We start from the raw sequence: 27,344 nt of genomic DNA, 5'->3' as shown, positions 1-27,344 counted from the left end.
AAGATAATTTATTTGGGCTAATTTACATACAATATACTATGGGTTGTTGGATTTCATGCAAGATGAGATAATCAAAATGATAACACGTCATAGTCATATCATTTTAATTAAAATAATTTTATAATTTAATTCTAGATTAATTATTTTATTATAATAAATTATAATAACTGAACGACACCTATTTATTGTTATTTAGTAAAGGGTGCTATAAAGTCATTAAGGTTGCTCAAATTTGAATCCCATCACAACTCTAAAAATCAGTTAGTAAAATTATTTGTATTTATTCACATTTAGTATATGCTAATTTTTTTCGATGAAATTATATTTGATATGACTATTAAAATATTATACTAGGGCATCTCTACATGTGATGAGTTAAAGGATATAGTTTATTTATGAATAAAACAACATCATTTAGTTGAAAAATATAATATTTTATAAATAATGGAATAATTACAAATAAAATCAAACTTAATAGTTTTCAACTAATTTTTAAAATGTGGAACTAAAACAAAATTCGATTAAATTTCAGTAATTTACCATTAATGAAAATTTACATAAAAGTTCAATTAAATAAGTAAAAAATTCATTAATTAATGATTTTTTTCGACTAGGCATTGTTATTTAGCCAATGTTATATTCAGTAATTCACATAAAAAAATATTATGACTATTAAAAAAAATTACTTAATATTATCTCCTATACACGTAAAAGTTCAATTAAGTAATAAAAAAAAATAATTCATTTTTACTTAATATTTTGTGTTTGCTTATCGCTATGGAATTGTTCATAACAGTTACTACGTCATACATGAGTTTTTTTTTTTTTTTTTCTTTCTGAACAATAATGTAATGTAGCTGTGTTATTCAGTGTGCTGGGAATAGGAGGACTGCCATGAGCAAAACTCGTCCAGTCAAAGGAGTTGGATGGGATGTTGGTGCGATAGGAAATGGTAAGTGTTGGAGTTGATGTTGGACTCAACTCCAAAGTAATTTTGTATTTTCCAACATGATCATCTTATAGGTATTGTTTCTAGGATGCCATCCCAATATCAGTATAGTGGGATGATTGACAAGTTATATAATCTACAGCTGAGGTTTTGCGTCTTTTAGGCATTCTATGTTCTCAGGTTTTTGGATCTTACATCTGTATAATGTGTCTTTTAATATTTATATTAGATTTCTTACAAGATGATCAAGGATTTGGATTATGTAAGGGAATTCGTTTGAGAGCACATTTCAGGTTTTCACTTGAAACTGTTGGCCACATTTTTCTGTTTTTGGATGAATATATATCTAGCTTTTCTAAAAAATGCTGCTACCCAAATGTTCTTAGATGGTGGGTGTGACTGCTGAAATGTGATTTTATTTTTGGTGATCCTGCCTGAACATACATGATTGAAGAGCGGAAAGATGATTGCTGCTGCTATGCAAAAGTAAACTCTTAGGTTCAGAGGATTCGCTAGAGCACAGGGTCTAAGAGATCATGAACTCTCAAAATTCAGTCGTTGTCACAACAATCCCGCTTCAAAACCTCAACCCTCTATACTATTGGCTAGTATAGGGAAGTCGGGATCGAATCCACGAGGACAGAAGGGTTTGGAATGCATTAAGAGAATTTTGGAGGGTTTGGCTGCTACCACGCAACAAGAGGGTTGAGTTTTACTACTAGACCTGAGAAATTAAAACTAATCTATTCTATCTACTGGATCCAGAGAACTGAAAGTGCTTCAAACATAGTCACATGCATGATTCGAAACTGGAAATTAACTTTGGAACAGTTATCAAACTATTCGGTCAGGTAAAGTAAAGTTTCCTAAAACAGCGAGACACCAGAACATAAGAAAAAGTAACAGAACAGATTTCCTTAAATAGCTACTGACAAGAAAGCTGCAACTAACAAACTAAAGCGGATCTGATTCTAACTACCAATTATCTTCATCTTCTTCAGTAAACAAACATGAACTGGAACAGAACAGAGCATAGAAACAGAGCAAACTTTAGACCAGACGTTAAACATGATGATTAAGCAGAAAATTAACAGATCTAATCTACTAGGTCAAGTAAATCAATAGTAACAGAAAATTCCATGCAGATCCAAAAGTACGTACTCAGATTTAAACATTAAAAAGGAAATCTACACTAGATCCATCAGATTCACACCAACAACACTCAGATCCATAACCTCCAACTCCGATTCAAACCAACAACCAACAAATCCACTCAGATCTCTCCGATCTCAACTTCAAATATCCAACAGTTGCGAAAAGCATCCAGATCAGTAAATAAACAGTAAAGCATCAGAATCAGAGCGGAAACAGAAAATAGAAACTAGATTAAGCATCAAACTGCAAATGTAGCCTCAAAACAGTAGCCGAACTTCTGGCAAGGAAGACGGCGAAAGTAAGTACGTGCAGAAAATTAAAATTATTTCTTCGCCCTTATCAGGACGGTGTTACACTTCCAAAGACACCGAAACTACACCACTACCCAGAATTCCCCATATGAAACCAAACGCGTGAGCTAAGTGAGTGAAGATGAAGAGTGAGCCGAAACTAACTAAGGATTTTCTTATCTCCCCCCCAAAAAAACCTTCTCTCTTTGATATTTTTCCTCGTATTTATAGGCACGGCTCCAATCCCCAGGGCAATCGGTCTTTGTGGTTTGACGTTTATGCCCTCGAGGATTCTGCTCCTTTTCTTCACTTTTTGCTCCTATTTCCTCTGCCCTGGTAAATAGAATACGTTCCTGGGCCCGGCAGAATATTCACGCACCTGGACTTATAATTACACGTTAGCACCATGGAAAACACAGAATTTAGACCCAAAATAGATGCATGAAATGAGCCTTATCAATGATACATCTATAGTCCGAGGCTAAGTGCACCAGATTTATCAGCTTTATGGGCTAGCTTTATTTTCCCCAGTTTGAAATGGGCTGGCTACATAACATGATTTATTTATTCCCAGAACTTTTCCTTATTGTTTCTACTTTCTAGTCTCTAGCTGAGATGACTGCAAGAAAAGTTGTTAGTTTCAACTGATCTAGAGCTTTTTTTGTTCATTAGTTCATTATATGGTCTGTGACAAATACTTTAGGATATGAAGCTTATGTCTTGACTCGTGACTTTATGCATGCCATTTTAGCAGTGTGGGGTGGGGCCAAATTAGCAGATGTTCTTGCACTAGTTGGAATTCCTAACTGCTCACGTGTAACACCATCTGGACAAAAGCATGTTGAATTTGTAAGCATTGATAAGTGTAAGGCAATTCACTTTCGCTCCATATCATTTTGTTTTGCTCTATTGAAAATCAAGAATGTCGACTGACCCCATCTGTTGTAAGTATAGGAAGAAAATGGAGGCCCTTACACGGCATCTATCCCGTTGATTCAAGCCACAAACCCCGAGTCTGTTGTTTTACTAGCTTATGAGATGAATGGAGAGGTTCTCTTTCTGACCATAATGACACAGTGAATTGCTATCATATAATTTACGGACTGATCTTTGCTGTATTAACACTGTCGTGTTGCTTGTGCAAAGACTCTTAACCGGGATCATGGATTTCCATTGCGTGTGATTGTCCCTGGTGTTATTGGTGCTCGTTCTGTTAAATGGCTTGATTCCATCAACATTATTGTAGAAGAATGCCAGGTTAGAATCTGCTTTACTAGTGATCAAAAGCATTCGATCCATCGCTTCAAGAAGTTTGTATTGTCTTCTGCAGGGATTCTTCATGCAAAGGGATTATAAAATGTTTCCACCTTCAGTTGATTGGAACAACATCAGTTGGCCCACGAGGCGTCCACAGATGGATTTTCCTGTTCAGGTACTATTAAGAGCCGATTCTAACAAAAAGAAATCCCTAGAAGAACAATAAGAAATGGGTCCTCTGCCTTTTATTATAAAGCGTAAAATAACACTCACATAAAAAGAAAAAAAATGTGTTAATCATAAAAGTTGCCCATTGTGGCTTTTATATAATGTTTTGGGCCCAAGTCTTATGACTAATACATATAAAAAGTATGTACTTTTGGGACCTCGATTATTTTCTTTTCCGGTTTGCTCAAAGATAAATGATCTTGACTGATTGGTGCAATGTCCTTGCAGAGTGCAATATGTTCTCTGGAAGATGCAAACTTGGTAAAACCCGGAACATTTCCGACTCCTACCGATCGTGATTTGTTGTAGGTCCTTGACGGAGAAGCCAACCACTTCATTAGACTAAAAGACTACTATCCAATTTCTATGATTGCTACACCTGACACCTAAATTTGGGATCTATAAATACCTGAAACTGTAGATGCAAAGCAAAAGAGGGAATGTGACAATTCTAAACATTGTAGTGGTGTAGACCTACATTGCTTCTCTTTTTGTAGCTCATTTTTCGGATCCTATGCATTATTAAATCACCGTAAGTTTTTGTCAAAACTCAGATAACTATCAAGGGTTATGCAACATCAGGAGGTGGACGAGGCATATAAAGAGTCGATGTATCTATAGATGGAGGTAAGACATGGATGGAAGCCTCTAAATCACAAAAATCCGGCGTTCCATACATTTCTGACCATGAAAGTAGTGATAAATGGGCATGGGTGCTTTTTGAGGCTGAAGCTAACATACCTCAGAGCACTGAGATTGTTGCCAAAGCAGTACGTCGCTTTTCTTCCACCCCCAACTTATGTCTCGATTTCATGAAAAAGTTGGCTGTTTAAGTTGGTAACCAAAAATGCTCTGATTTTAACTGTTTCATCCTACTTCTTGTTCTCAACGTGTCTTTTCAGGTGGATGTGGCTGGAAATGTCCAACCTGAGAACGTAGATGTCATCCGGAACTTGATGGGGATACTAAACACTTCATGGCATCGGGTCCAAGTCCGTATTGGTCACTCAAACCTATAGGTGAACTTCCTAGTAACTGTTACAACTGCTTGTTCTCTTCAAGTGCTTGAGAAGGGTAGTTCGATTTTATCATAAGTTTGACACGCACACACATTTTCTGATCATGAACACCCTGATAGACTGAGATAACTGATCTTTTCGCGTTTGTCCTACTAAGGCAGTTTCAAGGACAAGATGCAGTCTGGCTCTTCGATCTTTCCTGTGTTTGTTTTTAGTTTTTATTGTTGTCTTGAACTATTGAAACGGAATATGTTGGTAGTTGTTTAATGTCGTTACATGGATTATAACACCGTTGTTGTATATTGTATGATCAGTGTAAAATAACATGTGTGCGCCATGAACAAAACGACTCGAACCACATGGGTTATAATATCGTTGTTGTATATTGTTGATATTTACACACTTGCATTATAGATGACTCGAACCAACGACCTGTGGGTTGGAAGGGAGGCATCTTATCAACTTAGATGCACCGTCATCTGGACAAGATCTATACTCCCTCCGTGTCATAAAAATATGTGCTTTTGAAATGACACGAGAATTAATGTACAATTGGTAAAGTCAGAGAAATAATAATAATTGTAGTTAAAGTAGTGTTTGTAGGTAGTGGAACCCACTAATAATAGTGTTTAATGAATTGAAATGGCGCGACATAGTGGTAAAAGTTGTAAATTAATTGATATATATGAGTAATGAGTTGGGGATAACTTTCATAAATAGAAATATCCATATTTTTATGGGGCTGGCGAAAATAGAAAATGCACATATTTTTATGGGAGTATGGTACGGAGAGTGTAGTAAATTCTATTGTTTATGGAAAATAAATGACACTAATCAGTTGTGTACTACTGTTATTTATATAAGCATAAAACAAGTGTTAAGGCCATACAAGACCTTTTAGATGACATACATCGACGTTCATATTTATTTCAAATTTCAGAAAATTTTGTATGGATATTTAAAATGAATTCGCAGATGACAAACTGAAAAACTGGTTTTCACACCTTTTCTTTTTCTTTTACCTTTTATGTGCTTCCTTCGTCTTATGATAAGTGTCATTTTCTTTTTTGAGGTGTTCTATTTGAGTGAGTCATTTCTCATTTTAGCAAAAAGTAATATTTTCCCTGTTCCATAGTATTAGAGTTATTTTTTCATTGTGAGCGTTCCATAATAGTAGAGTTATTTCCCTTTATAGTAAAAAGTACTACCCGTAATAGATGTCACACTTTCCTTTTTAAAATCTCGTGTCATTATCCAAGTATGCCATTTATTATGGGACGGAGGGAGTAACGTATGTTCTCTCTTACTTTCCCTCTATCTTACTTTATTCTCTCTATTTTTTCTTTCTCTCACTTTATTATCTTTTTATCTAATACATTACACACCTTTTATTTTAATCTTTGTGCCGGAACTAAATGCCCTACTACTATGGAACAGGGGGAGTATATCCCTCTCACTTGCATTTTTCTCTAATCTACTTTATTATCTCTTCGCTCCTCTCTCGTATTTTATTCTCCTCTCCCTTTATAAAAGAGTCAAAATAGAAATAATTGTGCCATTAGAGGAGCTCTATGTGCTATCAAATATGGGCAACTCTGGTTTTCAAGAAGGTAATTGAGCACAATTAGCTTGTAAATACACATTCTACTAAAGTCTACTGAGATTAGTAGGTGGTTAGACATATATTATAGACGGCAACTGATATTTCAAATTTTACCAACCTAAGTATTATTCTTTACTTCTAATCAATAGAAGAAAAAAAGTGGGGGTGGAGAGGGGTGTAACAACCTTAAATTATTGTTAACATAAATTATTGTAACAATAATAAAATAAATCATTAAAAAGAATCCAGATTGTCGATCTCCCCGTCAAATTGAGAAAATGGAGCTGAATAATAATAATAATAATAATAATAATAATAATAATAATAATAATAATAACATGAAAATCAGTATTCCCTAAAAATGGCTGATACTGGATTGTACATGATTTTGCCATGTTTTTTGTTTTATTGAAATTGGTTGTGGCAGAACATTGGTTGCCCATTCCGGCCACGTTTCTGGATATATGCAAACTGGACGAATCTAAAAATTATCGTCTGCCTTTATTTGGCTTATACTAGCAGTTTTGGTTTTTCCACCCAAACTATTTTAAATACAGATAACCCATACCTATGACAAAATTGAAGCACGCTAGAAAATTAGTTGAACAAATATTTTATTACGACTAATATAGACTCGTGGCTTTTGTTCCTAGTGCTAGCATAGCCATAGATGCATATAAAGAAATTACTACAATACTACTCCTATTTACTTATGTTATACGAGTATCAGTTGTCATCAATATTATGGTTTAGTCTATACTAAAATTATTTATTTTATTTCATATATTTAGTTTGATTATGATACTTTATAAATTAATATTAAATTATAAATTAAACTAAATCAAAGATTTATTTGTATTTTATTTATTTATTTGAAGTTATTTAGAAATGGATTTTGTATTTTAATTAATTTTTTATTGATTTAATGAAGCTAACAATAATGTTTGAAATATTATAATCAAAATAAGTACAAGAATAAATTAAATAACAATAATTGACGAATAAACGAGAGCACACTAGTAAAAGATTTTAAACTATGTTAGATCCGACTGTCTTCTAGTATGACATATTCCACGAATTATACTTAATAAATAATGAAATGGCTAAACAATTACTAATAAATTATGAAATGCCTAAACAATTAATCAATTTCGTACTTTTATTAATTGTAAAAGAAGAATCTATGTCAGGACACTGAAACTTAGGTCGAGTATGACGAGGCTGCTTTCATCACTTTGGTTTCTACTTTCTAGCGTTAGAATAAAGCAATATTTCATTTTACATTTTATGATTTAGCTATATAAACTTTTAATAATTTGTATCACGTGTTGGTTACAAGATTCGATAAACAACCAGTTCACACTATGAATAAAATTTTTTCGAGGCTAATTGATGTAAAAAAACAATAAATCAAGTCTTATGTAATTAACCTATCTATAAGCTAAAGGCTTTGGAGAAAGGAGAAAAAGTAGGAAACTGTTACGATCCCCCTATATCTTAGGATTCCCCAAATATTTAGTTATCTTTTTATTATTCCCCATATCTTTTGATTCATAGTATGTTTTCATATCTTATTTTCTTGTTCCCTAAGCTAGTATTCTAGTATTATAAATAGGGCTAGGTTGTTATCTTTTTATTCATTGAATGAAGAAATAATATTCCCACATTACTTGTGCAATACTCCTTATCAAACCTTGAAGACTGCCGACGGAGGAAGTTCTCCGCGACAGCCACGAATTGAGCCGCCGACCCCAACGTTCGGGGCGCCGGATTGGTGTGTTGCGAGTGTAATCGCAGGATTTCTTCGTTAAGAGAATTGTGCTCTTAACAACTGGTGTCTTTCATTGGAACTCTCCATGGACGGCAACGCTCAAGTGTTGATTGGTGACACATCGCGGCGTTTCAAGGCCGGCGGCCGACGCAGCGAGAGCAACCCACGGCTGCCCCATCGCGATACATCGGAGGGCAGCAATGCACAGCGTGCCGCTGCAGGGGCGGGCGATCTTTCGCCCCAAGACGTGGAATTGATCCTAGCACGTTTCGATCTGTTGGAGTTTAGATTGGATTCGATGGAGAGGCGGGTCGATAAGTTAGAGGCAATCGATCGACGTGTGACAAAATTGCAGGCATCAAAAGCAGCGTATCGACATTACTCGTCCAACTACGATATTGCTCCCTATCAGCAACCTACTCGTTTTCGCCCCCGCCATGAACAGCCTCCCGGCTGGCCGCCACCGCAACGCTCACCCCCAAGTTGTTGGCCCGCACAGCGGCGTCGGCACGCCTCCGAGAGCAGCAGCAGACACACGCTTATAGGCAGCAACACGAACCTGTTGTTGCACATATGGAGCCCCTCAATCGGTTTAGCAATTCCCCGGCAGCCACCACCCAAAGCCGATCCTGCCACGAGCAGCCCACCGTTGTGCTACAGCCGCTGCTCAGTCCGACAAGTCTCCAACGCTCACCAATACCACCGATGGCATCTGCTGTTGTCCCACCTCCCTCCTCGCATCTACCAAGTACCCGCCTGACTACGCAGCTTGTTTCTTGTGAAGAGATGCACTTGGGAGTTGAAGGTGATTCACAAGTGTTAAATCAAGGGACTTGCAGCTCAACGGGATGAAATTAGTAGATGAAGAATTGTGTTATGAAACCGAATTGATTATTCCCATCCACCATTCTTCAAGTCTTGATCAAGAACTCGATGCTCATCACAAAACGGAAGAAAATAGTTCCTTGAACTGGATGTGTAGTTTTCTTGATGAGGTTGATGAATCAAAATCATCCCTATTAAATGATAATCATGATAAGGCCACTTGTGATAATGATGAGTTCACAGAGATGGAATGTCATTCTGTGAAGATAAGTGACGAGTCAGATTTGCAGGGGGATAGTTCACAGCAGAAGTATTTGGACTCTGATGATGATTATGAAGATGATAGAGTAGATGGTGAAGGGAGGCGTTCCCACAACATCACTACTGCAGAGCTCCCGTGGTTAAAAGTCCTTGTGCAGCGTTTCATGGAGGACAAGCAGTTTGGGGGACGTAGGACTGATGCTGACGTCGGGAGTCGGTGCATGATCCGGAGCCTCCTCCAAGTCCCAGCCATCAAGGATGATTTTGTGAAGACGAAGGCGAGAGAGGATAGAGACGGCGTAGAAATGATGGTGATCTTGTTCCAAGTCGCATTCGATCCAGGAGGTGACGTTTCAATGCTTGTGTTATCGTCGACTTTGCTCGTGGGTCCGTGGTTCCCACCTTGAGGACAAGGTGGATTTTAACCGTGGGGGAGTTGTTACGATCCCCCTATATCTTAGGATTCCCCAAATATTTAGTTATCTTTTTATTATTCCCCATATCTTTTGATTCATAGTATGTTTTCATATCTTATTTTCTTGTTCCCTAAGCTAGTATTCTAGTATTATAAATAGGGCTAGGTTGTTATCTTTTTATTCATTGAATGAAGAAATAATATTCCCATATTACTTGTGCAATACTCCTTATCAAACCTTGAAGACTGCCGACGGAGGAAGTTCTCCGCGACAGCCACGAATTGAGCCGCCGACCCCAACGTTCGGGGCGCCGGATTGGTGTGTTGCGAGTGTAATCGCAGGATTTCTTCGTTAAGAGAATTGTGCTCTTAACAGAAACTCAATGGAAGAACAGTCGAATACTGTATAAGTGAACAAGAGGCAACAAAAGGTCGAAAGGCAACAAATAAGCAGCAAAAACGAAGTTATTTTTTGAGGTCATGGTTTAAAATCTCACTTTGATTCAATGCGAGTTTTAAAATATACTACTATGAAGGAAAGTACGTTGAAAATGTAGTGGATTGTAGGTCCACTTTTATATACTTTTATCCGTTTATAATACAATTGTGTAATAATTTAGTTTAGTGTGAAGTCTACTTACCAAAATAAAAGTAAATGAGACATTATATTATGAACGGTCTAAAATGACAAATGTGGATATTATTTCGGAAATATCGGGGTATTAAACATGAATTGTAAGTTCAATATTTAGCTTAAAATATTTTTGGGTATACACCTGGTTGACCTTAATTTGAGAAAATGTTGTGAAGTCTTTTCATCAACTTGGGAAAATGCTTTGGAATTTCCATGAGCACGTGATTCATTATGCTATTCTCGAGTAAGTATTTAACTACATTTCCTAACTTTAACTGTGATTCTGCATGTTACAAGGGCCCTCATTCCAGTCGGTAATCACTTAGGCCATCCACAATAGGAATAGCCCAGCAATAGCCCAGTCATAGCCTAGCCACTGCCACATCATCAGCACTAAAAATCCTCCTGCCACATCATAAATAGCTCAGCCATAGCCTAGCCACATCATAAATAGCCCAGCCACATCAATAGTCACATCACTAATAACAATTATATAAAAATGAAATAATTAACAATCACACAATATACGGAATTTAATTTACGAGACATATACGAGAAACATTAATAATACTATCCACATCACTATTAACAAATATATACAAAATGAAATAATTAACCATCACACAATATGCGAAATTTAATTTACGAGACATATACGGGAAAATGACGAACAAAGCGCGTATATATAGTGTTTCGAAAAAAAAAATTATTTTTTCGCGCTAGGCGGTGCGCTGGGCGATCTGGGCGCTGCAATAGCGCCGAACGGACCTCCCAGCGCACCGCCCAGCGCCACGCGACCGCCCAGCGCTGCGCGATTTCTCTCTCCAATCGCCCGCTGGGCGGCTGCAATAGATCGCCCAGCGAACCGCCCAGCGCCGGCGCTCGGCTGGGCGGTCGCTGGGCGCCTATTGTGGATGGCCTTAGGCTGTCTCTTAAAAGAGAGTGTGTAAGCCTAAAGTTGCACTAGTTAATCACATACTATTATATTAATATGTAACAAGTCACATTTGATGTGATCGACTCCAAATATTCTGCTAATACTTATTACTAATATTACTAAAATATACTCCACAACACCAAAGTTCATATTATCCATCTTTTACTAGTCAAACATATCACCAAGCATTCAATTTTACATTTATCTGCGGCCAAAATATAGAATAATAGTATCACCTATATTCATGCCAAATAACATCGTTTATGTAGACCTACGTACATACAAAAAAAATACTATAGTATTTCCCAATAGTAATCACATGTCTTTGTTATAAATTTTTTAATATAAACGAAAAGTATTTTATTTATCATGCATTATATATCGAATTTGATATGTATATGGAGGAACGTTATTTAAGATTGGTTCCAAAAAATTCCCTCGGATTTCAAGTTTAAGCTCCTCTAATTATCTACTTTTCATTTATTATAAAAATGAACCAAAAGGGTTCAAAACTCCGTAGCAAAGGCCACACCGGAACTCCTAGTCGCGGACGAATGGAGTAATTTTTAGATAATATTTATTCAAAATAAATTATAAATTATATTTCTAAATATGATAGTTGCCATCAGAGCATCTCTTTTTTGGATATAACTCAACAACCACTCCCCCACCCCTCTAATTTATACGCAGACGCAAACCAAAACTAATCAAATCAAGTGAAAGAAAACGATAGGCACATTGATCATGTGCGTCTCGATATTACTCTCCTTCCTCCCCCTACTCCTACTTTCAATATCCACACTCATTCAATGGAGATTCAGCCCAGCCCGGCATCAGCAAAACTCGGGCCCGATCTCCTATCCCATGATCGGATGTTTGATCTCTTTCTACAAGAACCGCCGTCGCCTCCTCGACTGGTACACCGACATGCTATCAGCGTCGCCGTCCCAGACGATCCTCATCTCCCGATTGGGTGCACGGCGGACCATCGTAACGGCCAACGCACGAAACGTAGAGTACATCCTAAAAACTAACTTCACCAACTTCCCCAAAGGGAAGCCCTTCACAGACATACTCGGAGACTTTCTTGGCAATGGGATATTCAACGTCGACGGCGACATGTGGTACCACCAGCGCAAGCTTGTCATGCATCAGTTCAACGCGACGTCGTTGAGGGCCTACGTGGAGAAAGTGCTGAAGGACGAGGTGGAGAAGAAGCTTCTGCCGACAATGGAATCCGCGGCGGTAGAGGTAGGCCGGTGGACTTGCAGGAGCTGCTGAGGAGGTTTGCCTTCGATCTCGTCTGCAGAGTTTCGTTAGGGTACAACTCATGTTGCTTGGAGTACGACTGTTTGGATGCGCGGCAGCCAATTTTGGAAGCGTTCGACACAGCGTCGGACATCTGCGCGAGGAGAGGGCGGCGCCGCTAGCGGCTGTGTGGAAGATTAAGAGGTTTATGGATTATGGGTCGGAGAAGAGGTTGAGAGAAGCAATTGGGAAGATCCATTTATTTGTAGATGGGATAGTTAGGGAGAAGAAGAGGAAAATAATGAGCTGTTGTGAGAAAGGTGAAGAAGATGGGATGAAATGGATCTTGCTTCCAAAATGGTTAGGGATGGGATGGATGATGAGTTTGTGAGAGATACTATGATAAGCCTCATCATGGCCGGCCGCGACACGACGTCGGCAGCCATGACGTGGCTTTTCTACCTGCTCTCGTGCCACCCCCACGTGGGAACGAGATGGCACGAGAGCTGACAGCAATCCAGTGTGGCGACACGTCAATATTTGAGAGGCTGAAGGAGCTGAGGTGGCTGAAAGCTTGCATCTGTGAGTCAATGAGGCTATTCCCACCAGTTGCATGGGACTCGAAGCATGCCACGGCCAATGACGAACTGCCAGATGGAACCAAGGTCCGGGCTGGCGACCGGGTCACCTATTTCCCCTATGGCATGGGGAGGATGAAGAGCCTCTGGGGTGAGGACCGGTTCGAGTTTAAACCAGAGCGGTGGGTTTCTGAGGTGGAAAGAGGTAAGGTTAAAGCGTTGAAGAATTACGGACCGTATAAGTTTTCGGTGTTCCAAGCCGGTCCAAGAGCTTGCCCCGGCAAAGAAATGGCGTTCGTCCAAATGAAATATGTAGTGGCTTCGATCATGGAGCGGTTCATGATCAGACCCGTCATTCCAGACCAGCCGGTTTTCGTGCCTCTCCTCACTGCTCACATGGCCAGAGGATTCAAGGTGTTAGTCAGTCGAAGATAGCGGCGACACACATGATCACAATGTACAAGGAATTTTTGCTGAAACCCAAGTTTCAGTTTTGTGATATCAATCAATCAACACAATAAGTAGATTGTCTTGCCTGATCAATACTTTTTACCTACCTTATTGCCCTCTAAAGAATGCATAAAAATATGTGGATTTTATATGTGTCGGCCGAATTCAAATTCACAACTCGTTAATTAATAAGAAGATCGTTTACTCTATCAATTAGAGTATCCTAACACCGATAGTTCTACAGATTTTCTCATAATTATTTGTGTATTAATCAATGTAGGGAGGTGGGTGGTGTGATCCATCTTCCAGCATATATCAATTGAGTCAAATTAGTGCTGACGATAATATAATGACAGAGTAGTTTATATATAATACTACTAATATATGATGATATTGATGTCCACAATATTATAAAGTAAACATATGTTGTGTCTGATAGAACACGCATGTTTACTTTTGTAGGAGTATTAAACACTTAAAAATCTTGTACTTGTAAAACAAAAACGGGTCATTATATTAATAATATAGGCATGGGAAGTACTATTCTAGTAAAATATATAGGATATTTTGTTAGATCATAGATGCTCCAGTGATGCAGTTGTCATGTTTTCTTGTTAATTCCAACGTGCCCAACGTGACCATACTTAATTTTTGCACGACAAAATCACATGCATCGATTGCTCTATAAGAAAGAGTATGTTTTGACATGAACCAGAAATATGCCCACTTAAATAATCAGCATAAATATCAGTCTAGTGGAAGGATGGGAATTACTAAAACTCTAATTCAAAACTTAACATATTATAAATAATAGTTTAGCAAAATATTTAATACCCTTTTAGAGCTAGTGGGGGAGGCACAGCTAGTAGGTACTGGTTGAGCATCTAAGGGTGTCAGCAATGCATAATATAGTAACTTATTTTAAAGATCATAGAAAGGAACTTATTCATTGACAGGAAAAAATAATACGGAGTACTATGCATCAATAAAGAGGGTTATTCAAATTATTCTTTCCTGATTGAGCGAGTGGTTGCTACAGAGACAAGCTGCCAAACTGCATGTTCCACTTCTCATAGGTTCCGAGTTCATTGAGTGAGACTGATGGCCTTACTTCTTCTTAACGCCTTTTCAAAGCCCTAGAGAGAGAGAGAGATGTCAAACTAACCGAAACAAATCCACCAAAGATACTGAAAGAAGAGATTGATTATCAAATTTATTATGGAACGAGCTCATGCAAAGCATCATGATGTATTTGTTTATTATGAATAGAACTACATCACTCCAAACTTAATGCAATCTAATACAATCCATTCAAGAATACCCTCTTTCTTCAGTTTCGTGTTACCTGAAGGTTTATAAGCCTCATATCTTCTTTCTTCATATCAGGTCCTGAGTAGCCTGAAAACAACCAGAATTCGAAACAGTTTATAACATTGCAACAAAAAAAACTACAGTTGTTTAGTGGTTAGTTCTGCCTTTGGTTAATCTGCGGATAGCATCAGTAGTTTCATTTGAAAGGTTGAAAAGTCCATCTTTCTCAAGCACGTTCTTTCTGATTCAGGAGTTTGCTTCTGTGTATCAGATTTAAGAAATACACAAATAGTTAAGGCCAATGCAAAGTGACCCGACCTAAAGTGGGGAGTGGAATATACAGCCTCTTTGTGAGGCGCCGTCTTGCAGCCTCATCGAGTTCTTGAGGTCTATCTATTAGTTGCACCTGTATCACTCAACATTTTTTTCAAGAATATAAACACTTAGATCTAAAGAATTTCTAAATTTATCAGCCAATTCAAGCTTCAACCACAATTTCTATATAGACTCCTAAACTTATTGTGAAGATGTATTTCTTTTTTCTGCACCCACTCAGATTCTAATTAAATTGTGCATCATAGTTCAGCAGTTACGACTGATTTTTTAATGTTACATATTTATGTGAAGACCTTGCAGATAATGTCTTCAGAAATAACATATTAACATAATTTGTGCTCACTGCCACTGTGAAAGCCTCCCATTTCAATGAGGACTGCGTCTTCAGTCACCTACTTGATTCGTGTTCACCTTCTGATTTACGCTGCAAAAACAATGATATTTCTCAAGTCTTTCTCATTCTGCAAGTAGTAATTGCAACAGAGGAAGATAAGGGCGCGAGTTATTCTTACAGTATCATGACAAAAAGTATGCTCCCACAAGGATGAACAAAGTGATTATTAAAAAAAAGGCCTATGCACAGTACAGGTAGTTGTGCAGCATATACAAGAAACCTTAACACAAGAAAAATTTAGGGAAACAGAAACATACTCATGCTATGCCCTTCGCATCCGTCATAAGTAATAAAGCATTGGACACTCTCCTCTTTATCAACTCAGCTCTAAAACAGTTTTTATTTTCAGGTTCACAAAAAGCACGATGATATTCACAATTCTGATTGGTACAAAAAGTTGTATACAAACTCTCAAATAGAATAGTACAATCTGTCTGACCAATCACAGAGGTTTCAGCACAAAGCAAACCCATTTGCTCGTCAGTGAACTGGCTGATATGTAGAAAAAGGATGCTCTAGCCTCTCCAGCTATTGCTTTTCCTATCATAGTTTTACCAGTTCCCTATAGCAAGGAAGAAATTGAAATAAGCAACAATCTATTGTATCTAGCTAACATAATTCATCGCATACTATTGTACGTTTACAGGAGGTCCGAAAAGAAGAAGACCACGACCAGAAGAACGGCAACCTTATATATCGGGACGCAGCAAAGGCCATATCACAATCTCAGTTACACATTTCTTTGCATGATCCAAACCAGCTTAGTGAATTTACACATGCATACATGGAAAAGTCAGATCACCTAGAGGAATATATGTTCTCAAAAACAAAAAATTACAGGATACTTGATTTGGTATTACCAACATCATCCCAGCGGACATTGGGATCCCTGTCCCGCTGTCCGTGATCTAATTTAATAAGCCGAGTTTCTAGATTTCTTAACTTCTCAGGAAGCTCACCATCAGGACCACATAGCAACTCCATACTACACTAAGATATGTCACTGTAACCCTTGCATGAGGAGTAACAAGAAGTGCTAATTCCCCTTTCTTTCATTGGGAGAGGGGAAGGAAATAGAAAATGTGTTCTCCAATAATATTGCATACAGGAACAAATGTTAAGGAACATAGATCAGATATAAGACGATGTACAGCACAAACAAACTGAGCTTAAACAGTGAATTCAATTTCAGTCACCGACAGTACACAATTACAAATAATTCTTCAGTTGATTTGTACGAAATTTCAGCATAATTACGCCATTCCACTAAATAGGAGAGCTGAAACCATACCGATCAAATTCGGAAATGGATTGGTCGGATGAAAGCCTCATCTACCGAACATCGCGAGTGAGAGTCGAGGAAGCCGATGAGCCAAAATTTCCTTTCAATAGAGCCGCGTCTGCGCCAAATAGAAGAGATTGCAGCCGCTTGAGCTTCTGATCGACTTCTTTTCTCCTGCAAACCCCCGATTCGCAGCCATCGCCTCATTCCCCGCCATCTTTTTCTGCTATCCAATTCGAATTACGCAGTGTGTATACGCGCACAACCTACTACTATAATTAGAGGATTAGAAATAATTTGTTATACTAATATTTTTATTAATTTTTTTTTTTTGAGAAAATAATAGCGATTCTAGATTTTACAAAGTTAAATATATTTTCTCCTACTCACGATTAATAAATAAAAATAATGATCCCCTTTTTGTGTAGCACAAATAATATATGTAAAAAAGATCGAATAACATTGGTTTTTGGAGTGATTGTAGTTTTTTAAGGAATTGTAAATATTTTTTGGAGACTAAATCGTAAATATTAAAACCGAATACTAGTAAAATTTTAATACACACTCCGCTGAATGAATTGTAGGCCACGCATCTTCAAAAATTACCGTATAACAAAAGTCCTCAACAATGCAAAGTAAAAAAATGAGAGATAAATGTTATACACAGGCTACAGCAAAACAAAACTAAAACAAATGCTCAATAAAATGATGGCTCACCAACACTCACATAAATATGTGCCCTAAATGTGTAAAATAACATTCCAAACACAAAATTGAATTTGCCAAGAAACAACAAGAGTGAATAATTTGAGAGCTCAATCACATCCTCAAGGTTTCTATCTAGACTGCTACTACACATTTCCAGGAAGTATAAATACTAAGTGGAACAGCTAACTAAACCAGCAAATCAAGATACATGGAACGCCAGTTTTTTCGATAGCTTAGTCAGCTTGCTTCATTCAGTTTCGAGGCATGTTGATTGCCTCGACGCATGGATATCCTTATGCAACATTCAACGAACAATAAAGCCTGAGCAATTATTCAATTGCATCGTATTACTAGTAAGCTGTGTCGTTACTGCTAAACTATGTGTTGCCAGAGGCATCTCCTGGCAACTTTCGGTTGAGGTAGCGAATGACGGCATCTTCAACCCTGTCAAAGTGGAGATTTCAACAGGTTAAAAACGCCTTGAATTACCAGCAAATACAGGAGAAATATTGCATAAAATGAAGTATAAAGCTCCGAATTGGAAAAAAAAAGTTAACAGAAAGCCACGACTGAGATGCCCATTGAACTTAAATACCTAAGATTAAAAAAATCCCACCATCTAACAAATCAGCAAATGTAAACTGTAATGAGATACTTTTGAAAGAATTTGGTCCTCGTGTTAACTGGTTTCAAGATCAGATATGATCTAAAGACTCACGAAAATTTTACTCCATTTCACAAAGTATGCCGTTGATACTATTATTAAAAACAGCAAGATGTTCAAGTGAATGTATAAATGTAAACATAAACCATACCATGGCTGGTTGTAAAAATCTGAATTGCGCTCTTTTTCTGCATTGCGACTACCTTCTCCAGAAACAAGCTTCAGATCCTTGTTTTGAGAATCTACAAGTGCATTTATAACTCTACAGGCGACTGACTAAATCCAAGAAAGAATGCCCTTCTCCTCCGGTGCTCATGGATCTTTCTTATTGCAGCACAAATTGCTTCGTCACAGGCATCTATCTCTTTTGTCTTTTCAGTGTTGGCCAACAAAGCATTCAATTCTCTCTGTATCGGGAAGGGTACATCTACCAATACATCTAACATGCAGTTCCTACAGGACTATTACCTGAAAGTTTTATCCTATGTTCTAGGTGAATGGGCTGTGGGGGAAACAGGTGGGGCGTAATTTTTTGTGTAACAGCCGTGAACTTGACTTTGCCTTCCCCAAATACTCTTTGAAGTGGTGGATCACAGTTGAAAGAAGATGGGTCATCTGGGCACTGCAATTTTCGAGCCTTAACATAATGCCATACCGCAGCCATAATTCTGGCACGAGTATCAACCTCAATACCTAAAAGCTCTGTCAAAGCTGCTGAAAGTTTAAACTTCTCAGGCATATAATTCATTTCCAATCTTATGCTTGCAGTAAATTCTTGATCTCCTTTCCTCCTGACCTCAAAACCTTCGTGAGGAGCTGGAGCTCGAGTACTGTCCCATATAATTAAATGGTTATCAGGGTATATTTTCTGGTCGAGGGTGATGGTAACTCTCTTGAAAAATGCAGAGAACTTCGGATACGAGGGGTTAGATTTCTGCATGATTGCTGCCTGATCAGCATCCATTCCCTCCTCCAAAATCCTCCCTATAATCTTAAGAGTCCATGTAGGTGGCTCGGAATTTGGTTTCTTAGGAATGGTGCGAATTTGATTGGAAAAAGTGTTGAAGACATAAATACGCAGAGTTTCTGAAGGTAAGTTGGAGTCTTTAAGGCATCTTGGATATCAATTTTCTTCCTTGTCAAGGAAGCATCCACTTGAGACTCAAACTCAAGGAGCTGAGTGTAGAGAGCTGACTCAGGCAAAATAGCTGCGACTCTTTCATGTAACTGTTTCTCTGGGAGCTTCTGCTTTTTCCTACGAGCAGCAGCCGAGGCATCCATTGGCCGCATTGGAGAGGCCACATTAGACGTCACAAAGCTTGGTGGACGAACAGGTGGTTTTTGTGGAAGCGTTTGGCTCCCAATCCCATGCTTCCAGCTCCTGAAAGAGAAGGAGATTGCGAACCCAAGTTTGCCATTCCTCCAGGATGACCCTGGTTAAAAGAAAGCCCCTGAGCAGCTTGCAACTGAGCCTGTAGTTGTGCATGAGCTGCCATCATCTGAGCATGGGCATGAGCTTGCGCTTGTGCCTTCGACTGAGCCTGGGCTTGGGCAAGCGCTTGAGCCTGAGCTTCTGAAAACTGAAACTGGCCCGGAAATCCAGACGCCAGTTGCTGCTGTAGTGATGGATTCACAGGCATAGAATTCCCAAAAGGGGACGAACCCCCAATGTTCTTTTGTGGATTGTTGTTATTCGCGGCCATGGCTATATCTAAAACTGAGTGAGCCCGTAGTTTTACTTACCTAAGCATTTCCACAAACCTTCCTGAATTTCATTGGTAAGTAATTCAGAAATCAAGCAGTCCATCTATCAAAAGAAACAACTTCACAAAGAGCTTGCTCACACACGCATCAGATAAATTAAGCTGCACTCTGTTAAACAAAGCAGTGATCCAAAAATTTAGGAAAATTAACATCAAATTAACCAGCAAAGACGAGTCAATGTGTTTCCGAAACCCTAAATTCCCCTAAACTCATGGAAATCACTTATCAATCCAACAAAAAACGAGTAAAACGGAAGAACAGCATCTGGATCGCATAAAAACTAACTTCTTGAAATAGAAAGAGCTTCACCAGCAAGCTAAAATACAATTAATCTTTGAGAATTACAGAAGAAAACTTTCCAATTCAACCGACGTTGTCTGAGCTGTTGTGCATTTCTATAATCAACAGAAAATACATGGATTAGAGGAGGTCGGACAAGAGAACTTACACGAAGACTGCGGAGTCGGATTTAAAGTAGAATTTGGCATGTAGGCGAGTCAGCGACTTGGAGTTCGTCAGTTGTGTGTTCGTCTTCTCAAAGGATGAGCTTTAAACGTGAAGGGCCGGGCCCCATTAGAATTCATGCTATACGGGCTCGGGTTTATCGGGACTGTAGTATCAAAATGTGATGGGCTGGGCCCGTTATCATCTAAGTATTTCTATTTTTATTTAGGAAGAATAGCCTTAAAAATTATGAATTTTTTCAAAAATTGGTATTTCCCACGAACTTTAAAAGTGGTAGAAAATATCATCAACTTTGGTAGATGTTCCATGAAATGAACTTTAAAAAAACATCATTCATGCATCCATTTGCATTTTCTCTTTATTCTTCATTATTTAATTTACCCTTTTTCTCTATTATGCACCTGTTTGGTTTTCTAGTTTTGTGACTTTTATCAATAAAAAGATCCTGAAGTGATCATGACTTATTCTTAGGTTTGCTAGTATAATTGCTCTAAAAACATATTGGCCTGAGTATTTGTTCATGTAATTCCTAGTTAGCATTTAGTCCTAGCATTTATAATCTTACATCAGGAAGTCCATCAATATAGCTACTGAAAATTACTCATTTAGTTCTAGTCATTTGTTACGGACGTTCTCCGCTAGACCCGATTTTCAGACTTCTTCTCAATGCAGAAACGATCAAGCTCTTCGACGAGCTCGAAGAATTGAACAGATTGCTGTTGAACGGACGTGTTCCGTGCGGCAGCAATAGACGAGAATCAAGAATAATCAAAGTTTGTTTCACAAGTTAGGTTTTAGGGAAAATATTTCATAGCAAGTAATGGATGAAATACCCTATTTTATACTAAGGACCCTAGGGTGGTTCGACGTATCCTATTCGATTCGGGAAAGAACCACAAAGAAAACCCGAACGGGGCTTATAAATCAGGCCCGACTCAATAAACAAAAATAATGTTTAAAGGAAATAAAAACGTATAAGGAAAGAAAAACAAAAAGACTTGCTAACTAAAACAGACCCCATCATCCTAATTCTGGAACTTGCTCGGCGCCCGTAGCTTGTCCCGCGGCCTCAAGTTCCTCTTCGGGGCTGCCTCCCCTTTCTCCCTGTCACTCACCCTAGCTGCTGCATCGGGCTCTGGCTCTGCGTCGGGCTCTGGCTCTTGTTCGTGTGTTGGGGAGCGCTCCGGCTCCGGGAGTGATACTGGGGCAGGCTCCGGAAGTGATATCGGGACAGCCGTATCAACCCCTCCCCCGTTAAAAATCACCTTGTCCACAAGGTGAACGTCACGGAACTGCTGCCCTATTGCCTCCATTGGCTCCCACGTAGGTGTGGACTCGTCGTCTTCCCACTGTACTAGGCCCTGTTTCTCCGGTCGTCCGTCGCGCCAACTCACTCGTTCCTCTAATATTGCCACTGGCCGTACCACCGGTCTACCCCCCACAAAATTAGGTGGGAGTTTAATTCCATCCACATCACCATCTCCCGCCACGAACTCCCTCAATAGACTCACATGAAACACGTTGTGGATTTTACTACCCTCCGGGAGTCGCAATTTGTAAGCCACCGGGCCGACTCGCTCCAAGATCTCAAAAGGCCCATAGTACCGTGGTGCGAGCTTTGCCGACAACGGCTTCGCCACCGAGTGCTGGCGGTAAGGTTGCAGTTTAAGCCATACGACATCCCCCACTTCAAACTCCAGGTGGCGGCGGTGACGGTTGGCCACATTCGCCATACGCTGTTGTGCTCTTAAAAGGTTCCCACGTAGGGTCACCAATAACTCCCCCCATTGCCGAATGATCTCTGCCACGTTAGGCGGGGTTCGAGCTGACGGCGGTGACGCCACTAGCAATGGCGGCTCTCTGCCATACAAGGCGCGATAAGGAGACGTTCCTAACGCCGCGTGATGAAAACAATTTAAGGCTAGCTCCGCCCAAGGCAGGAAATTTGCCCACTTTGATGGCTTCTCCGCTGTAAACGCTCGCAGATACTGCTCCAATCCCCTATTGCGGACCTCCGTCTGGCCATCCGACTGTGGGTGATAGGCTGTCGAAAAATGAAGCTTCGTGCCGCTCAAACGCATCATCTCCTCCCAAGTGGCGTTTAGGAAAACCGAGTCCCTATCCGAAACCAAGGTCTTGGGGAAGCCGTGGTGTCGGACAACCGTATTCACAAAGAGTTGTGCGACCCGTAGGGCATCGAATATGGCGGGCAATGGGGCAAAGTGAGCATATTTTGAAAGCCTATCTACCACCACCATGACGACTGTATATCCCCGGGATTGCGGAAGCCCGGTGATGAAATCCATCGACACATCCTCTCATACTTGCGAGGGGACTGGTAACGGCTGCAATAAACCTGCTGGTTTTCGGGTCGAATACTTCGTGGACTGACACACCACGCCAGTTGTTACGGACGTTCTCCGTAACGAGGCCGGATGGCTAACTTCTCGGAGAGATAAGGTGATCGAACCTTCGACGTGCTCGAAGGAAAGCTCACGAATTGCTGATTTTCGGACGTTCTCCGATGAACAACAATTTGGAAACGAAATATGATATTCTTGTTACTCAAGACAAGTTTGTGGAAAATAATATATTCATTGAATGATTAGAATGATAACAAGCTCTCCTATTTATAATACTAGAATACTACTACTCTAACTTAATGAACAAGAAACAAATATCTAAACAAATATGGGAAAGATATGGTAAATAAGGGAAAACTAAATAATTAGAAGATCTTAAGAGATATGATACTGGGGCAGGCTCCGGAAGTGATATCGGGACAGCCGTATCAACCCCTCCCCCGTTAAAAATCACCTTGTCCACAAGGTGAACGTCACGGAACTGCTGCCCTATTGCCTCCATTGGCTCCCACGTAGGTGTGGACTCGTCGTCTTCCCACTGTACTAGGCCCTGTTTCTCCGGTCGTCCGTCGCGCCAACTCACTCGTTCCTCTAATATTGCCACTGGCCGTACCACCGGTCTACCCCCCACAAAATTAGGTGGGAGTTTAATTCCATCCACATCACCATCTCCCGCCACGAACTCCCTCAATAGACTCACATGAAACACGTTGTGGATTTTACTACCCTCCGGGAGTCGCAATTTGTAAGCCACCGGGCCGACTCGCTCCAACGTTCTCCGCTAGACCCGATTTTCAGACTTCTTCTCAATGCAGAAACGATCAAGCTCTTCGACGAGCTCGAAGAATTGAACAGATTGCTGTTGAACGGACGTGTTCCGTGCGGCAGCAATAGACGAGAATCAAGAATAATCAAAGTTTGTTTCACAAGTTAGGTTTTAGGGAGACCATCTGCCCATGATAAGTGTGGTGGGGCATCTCCAGATTTGATCTTGGTCACCAACTCCACTAACTCTGGCCGGGATGCCGTCTCGTGTTGCAGTGCGCGCATTATGTCCGGCACGGGCTTGGATACCGCGACCAGCAGTTGGTCCACAGCTGCGGGACCCTCGGCGGACATCTCCACGACATCCGCGGCGGAGCTCGGGTTGTCGTCGGCCTGGGTACCCTCGGCGTCGTGTTGACGGGACAGAGCGTCGGCTGCCTTATTCGTAATCCCCCGCTTATACTCTATCACAAACTTGTAGCCCATTAGCTTCCTTACATACAATTGTTGGTCCGGCGTCTGTACAACCTGTTGTAATAATTCCTTTAGACTCCGCTGATCCGTCCGTATAATGAATTCGCGCCCCAACAAATATTGTCGCCATTTTTGCACTGCCTCCGCGATAGCATACAATTCCTTATGGTATGTTGAGGCTATTTTCCTCCTTGGGCCCAATTTCTTGCTAAAAAACGCAACAGGATGATTGCGCTGCATTAGGATTGCGCCAATGCCTACTTCACAAGCGTCAGTTTCTACACAGAAGGGCAGAGTGAAATCTGGTAGTTGTAGAACTGGTGCGGACGCCATCGCTGTTTTCAATGCTGCAAAAGCCGTTTCGGCCTCGGCCGACCATCGAAAGGCCTCCTTTTTAAGTAAATCCGTTAGGGGGGCTGCTATCATAGCATAGTGTGCAACGAATCGTCGATAGTAGCCTGTTAGCCCCAAAAAACCGCGAAGTTGTTTTACCGTCCTCGGAGTCGGCCATGCCGTCATCGCGTTGAGTTTTGAGGGGTCCGCCTTGAGTTGGCCGTCGGCAATGATGTGCCCCAAATACTCCACCGTGATACTGCAAAATGAGCACTTCGACAGTTTGACGAAGAAATTATTCTTGTGAAGCAGCTCCAGAACGGCCTCCAAGTGCTGGCCATGCAACTCGAGGGTTGGGCTGTAAATCAGGATATCATCGAAGAAGACAATGACACATTGTCTGAGTAGCGGTTGGAAAATTTTGTTCATAGCCGCCTGGAAGGTGGAGGGTGCGTTCGTCAAGCCGAAGGGCATCACAAGAAACTCAAAATGACCGTCATGGGTCCGGAAGGCCGTTTTAAAGATGTCACCCTCACTCATACGAATTTGATGATAACCTGAGCGGAGATCCAATTTTGAAAAGTATTTTGCATCGCCTAGTTCATCAAATAACTCCTCCGCCGTGGGTATAGGGAAGTGATCCGGAACGGTCGCCGTATTGAGAGCGCGGTAATCTATGCAAAAGCGAAACGTGCCGTCTTTCTTACGGATCAGCAATACTGGCGACGAAAAAGGACTATGGCTGTGGCGAATAATGCCCTGTTCCAACATGTCACGTACCTGCTTCTCAATTTCGGTCTTTTGAAAGTAGGGATATCTATAAGGTCGAACATTAACTGGTCTCGTTCCAGGCAAGAGATGAATCCTGTGATCAAAAGGACGAGGCGGGGGTATGCCTCGGGGCTGATCGAAGACAGCCTTGTGTGCCGACAATACCTCCATAATTGCTGACGGCAGGTCGGGAGGGAAAGACTCCTGTCCGGCGGCGCCCCCTTCCTTGGGCGTACTGTCAATCGGTACAATTTCATAGAACTCGTTGTCAGCTAATTGGGCCGTTAAGGCATATAACGAGTGTAATGAGATCTGCTTCGGGCCCGGCATCAATCCTTGCAAAAATATTGTACGACCTCCGTGAGTAAATTCCAACGTCTTTTTAACAAAATCTGCTGACACTTTCCCTAGTGACTCCAACCAATTCATCCCCAAAATGACATCCGGTTCGTGGTGGGCGAGAATATGGAGATCCACCAAGAACAATGTACCTTGTATCGTTAGTTTTGTGCCCCGTGATATATGAGTACAAGGCAACGATTCACCGTTACCCACTAGTACACGGAACGGTCGAATCGGCGATAGATCCAATTGGAGAGCTTCCGCAATCCTGGGATGGAGGAAGTCCAGAGTCGCGCCTGTGTCTATCAAGACCCTGACGGCTGTCTCGCCCACCGTCCCCGGTACAATGAATGGTTTCGAGCTCCCTCGGCCATCCAAGGCGTGGAGGTGTGATAAGTCTGCAGTAATCAGCTCATCCTCGGAGGTCGGCTCTCCTGCCTTGTCAGTTTGCGGCTCCTCAACCTCGTCATCCATATAGCAAAGCAACTTAACCTTACAGACGTGGCCCGTTACCCACTTTTCGGGACAGTGATAACAAAGGCCTCGACGAGCTCGCTCTGATCTCTCCGCATTGGACACCCGAATCGGGTATGGGCGCGATTTGTCTGGCTCACGACCTTGCGGGTCTTGCGGCTGGGGTGCCGGGGGCTGGTTGGCCATAGGGACGGTACTAGGCCGTTGCTCCCTGCCTGGCCATTGCCGGCACGAGTAAGACGACGTAGGTGGCCGGTCCTCGTGAGTAGCTGCTAGTCGCAGCGCTAAGGCCATTGCCTCTGCCAATGAATCCGGGTATTGTAATTCTACCTTCTCCTGCAGGGGTTGCTTAAGGCCTTGAATGAAAATTGGAATTAAGGCCGACTCCGATAGATCGGTCACCCGATTGAGATAACGTTCGAACGTCGCGTGATAATCCGCCACAGTGGTCGTCTGGACCAATTTGGCAATTAATCCCGTGTAATTTTTGAAGCTCTGAGGGTCAAATCGATGTCTTACGTCGATCAAGAATTCTGGCCACGTCACAAAACCATTGGTCTCTCGATAGTTGAAGATCCACTCCGAAGCCGGTGGATCAAAAAGCATGACGACATAGTGTAAGCGTTCTGCTTCCGGGATCCGTTTATGATCAAAAAAATATTGCACGCGTGAAATCCAATTGGGTGCATCGGAGCCATCGAAGTGTGGCGCATCCATCTTCATGCCCGGAGAATACTCCGACCCCTGACGGTTCAATCGGTCTCGGCGCTGTGGTGGGTCCCAGCACGTTACCGTGCGATCGTCGTACCCCTCATCATCCCACTCGTCGTGTCTCTGGGGAGGGTCCCAATTGTCGCGACGGCGGCCCGATGTGTATTCACCACGGCGCTGCATAGGACGGCCCCCACGGCCCTGGTTGAACCCGTCTATCAAGCGATCCCCGCGACCCCCACGATTTGGTCGCCCACGCCCTCTAGCCTGATGTCGGTATGGCCGGTCGTGGCCCTCACGTGGGTTCCGATCCTGCTTACGGTATTCCTCCCATTCCTGATCGCCCTCATCAAACTCAGCCTCGGGGCTGTCATGAGTTATCGGTCGGCGTTCTAAATTATCCACCCGTCGATCCATCTTATCGAAGCGCGCATTCAGTTGCGCAAACCCTAGCGTGACCGGGTCAGTCGGGTTCTGTCGCCCCCCAACCTCGCCGTCGTTCCTCCGCTGCGTCGGTCCCAAGTGCAGCGCCGATGTTGATTCGGCCAGTGGCAGGTCCGACGCCAT

General features: G+C 41.1%; 1 protein-coding gene and 4 pseudogenes across 1 annotated transcript; 2 read left to right on the top strand and 3 right to left on the bottom strand.

Moving 5' to 3' along the window:
- Nucleotides 1-777: 777 nt before the first annotated feature.
- Nucleotides 778-4,898, top strand: LOC121764076 (annotated as a pseudogene).
- A 7,122-nt stretch (nucleotides 4,899-12,020) lies between these two features.
- On the top strand, nucleotides 12,021-13,713 carry LOC121763958 (annotated as a pseudogene).
- Nucleotides 13,714-14,583: 870 nt separating this feature from the next.
- LOC121764075 lies at nucleotides 14,584-16,645 on the bottom strand (annotated as a pseudogene).
- A 967-nt stretch (nucleotides 16,646-17,612) lies between these two features.
- LOC121763944 lies at nucleotides 17,613-20,656 on the bottom strand (annotated as a pseudogene).
- Nucleotides 20,657-23,837: 3,181 nt separating this feature from the next.
- On the bottom strand, nucleotides 23,838-27,344 carry LOC121764074. Its single transcript, XM_042160160.1, has one exon. It carries the CDS (start codon nucleotides 27,342-27,344, stop codon nucleotides 23,838-23,840), a length of 3,507 nt encoding a protein of 1,168 aa, XP_042016094.1.

The sequence above is a fragment of the Salvia splendens genome, chromosome 14 (genome assembly GCF_004379255.2).
Source record: "Salvia splendens isolate huo1 chromosome 14, SspV2, whole genome shotgun sequence".
NCBI lineage: Eukaryota > Viridiplantae > Streptophyta > Magnoliopsida > Lamiales > Lamiaceae > Salvia > Salvia splendens.
This window is presented reverse-complemented; position numbering and strand designations above follow the sequence as displayed.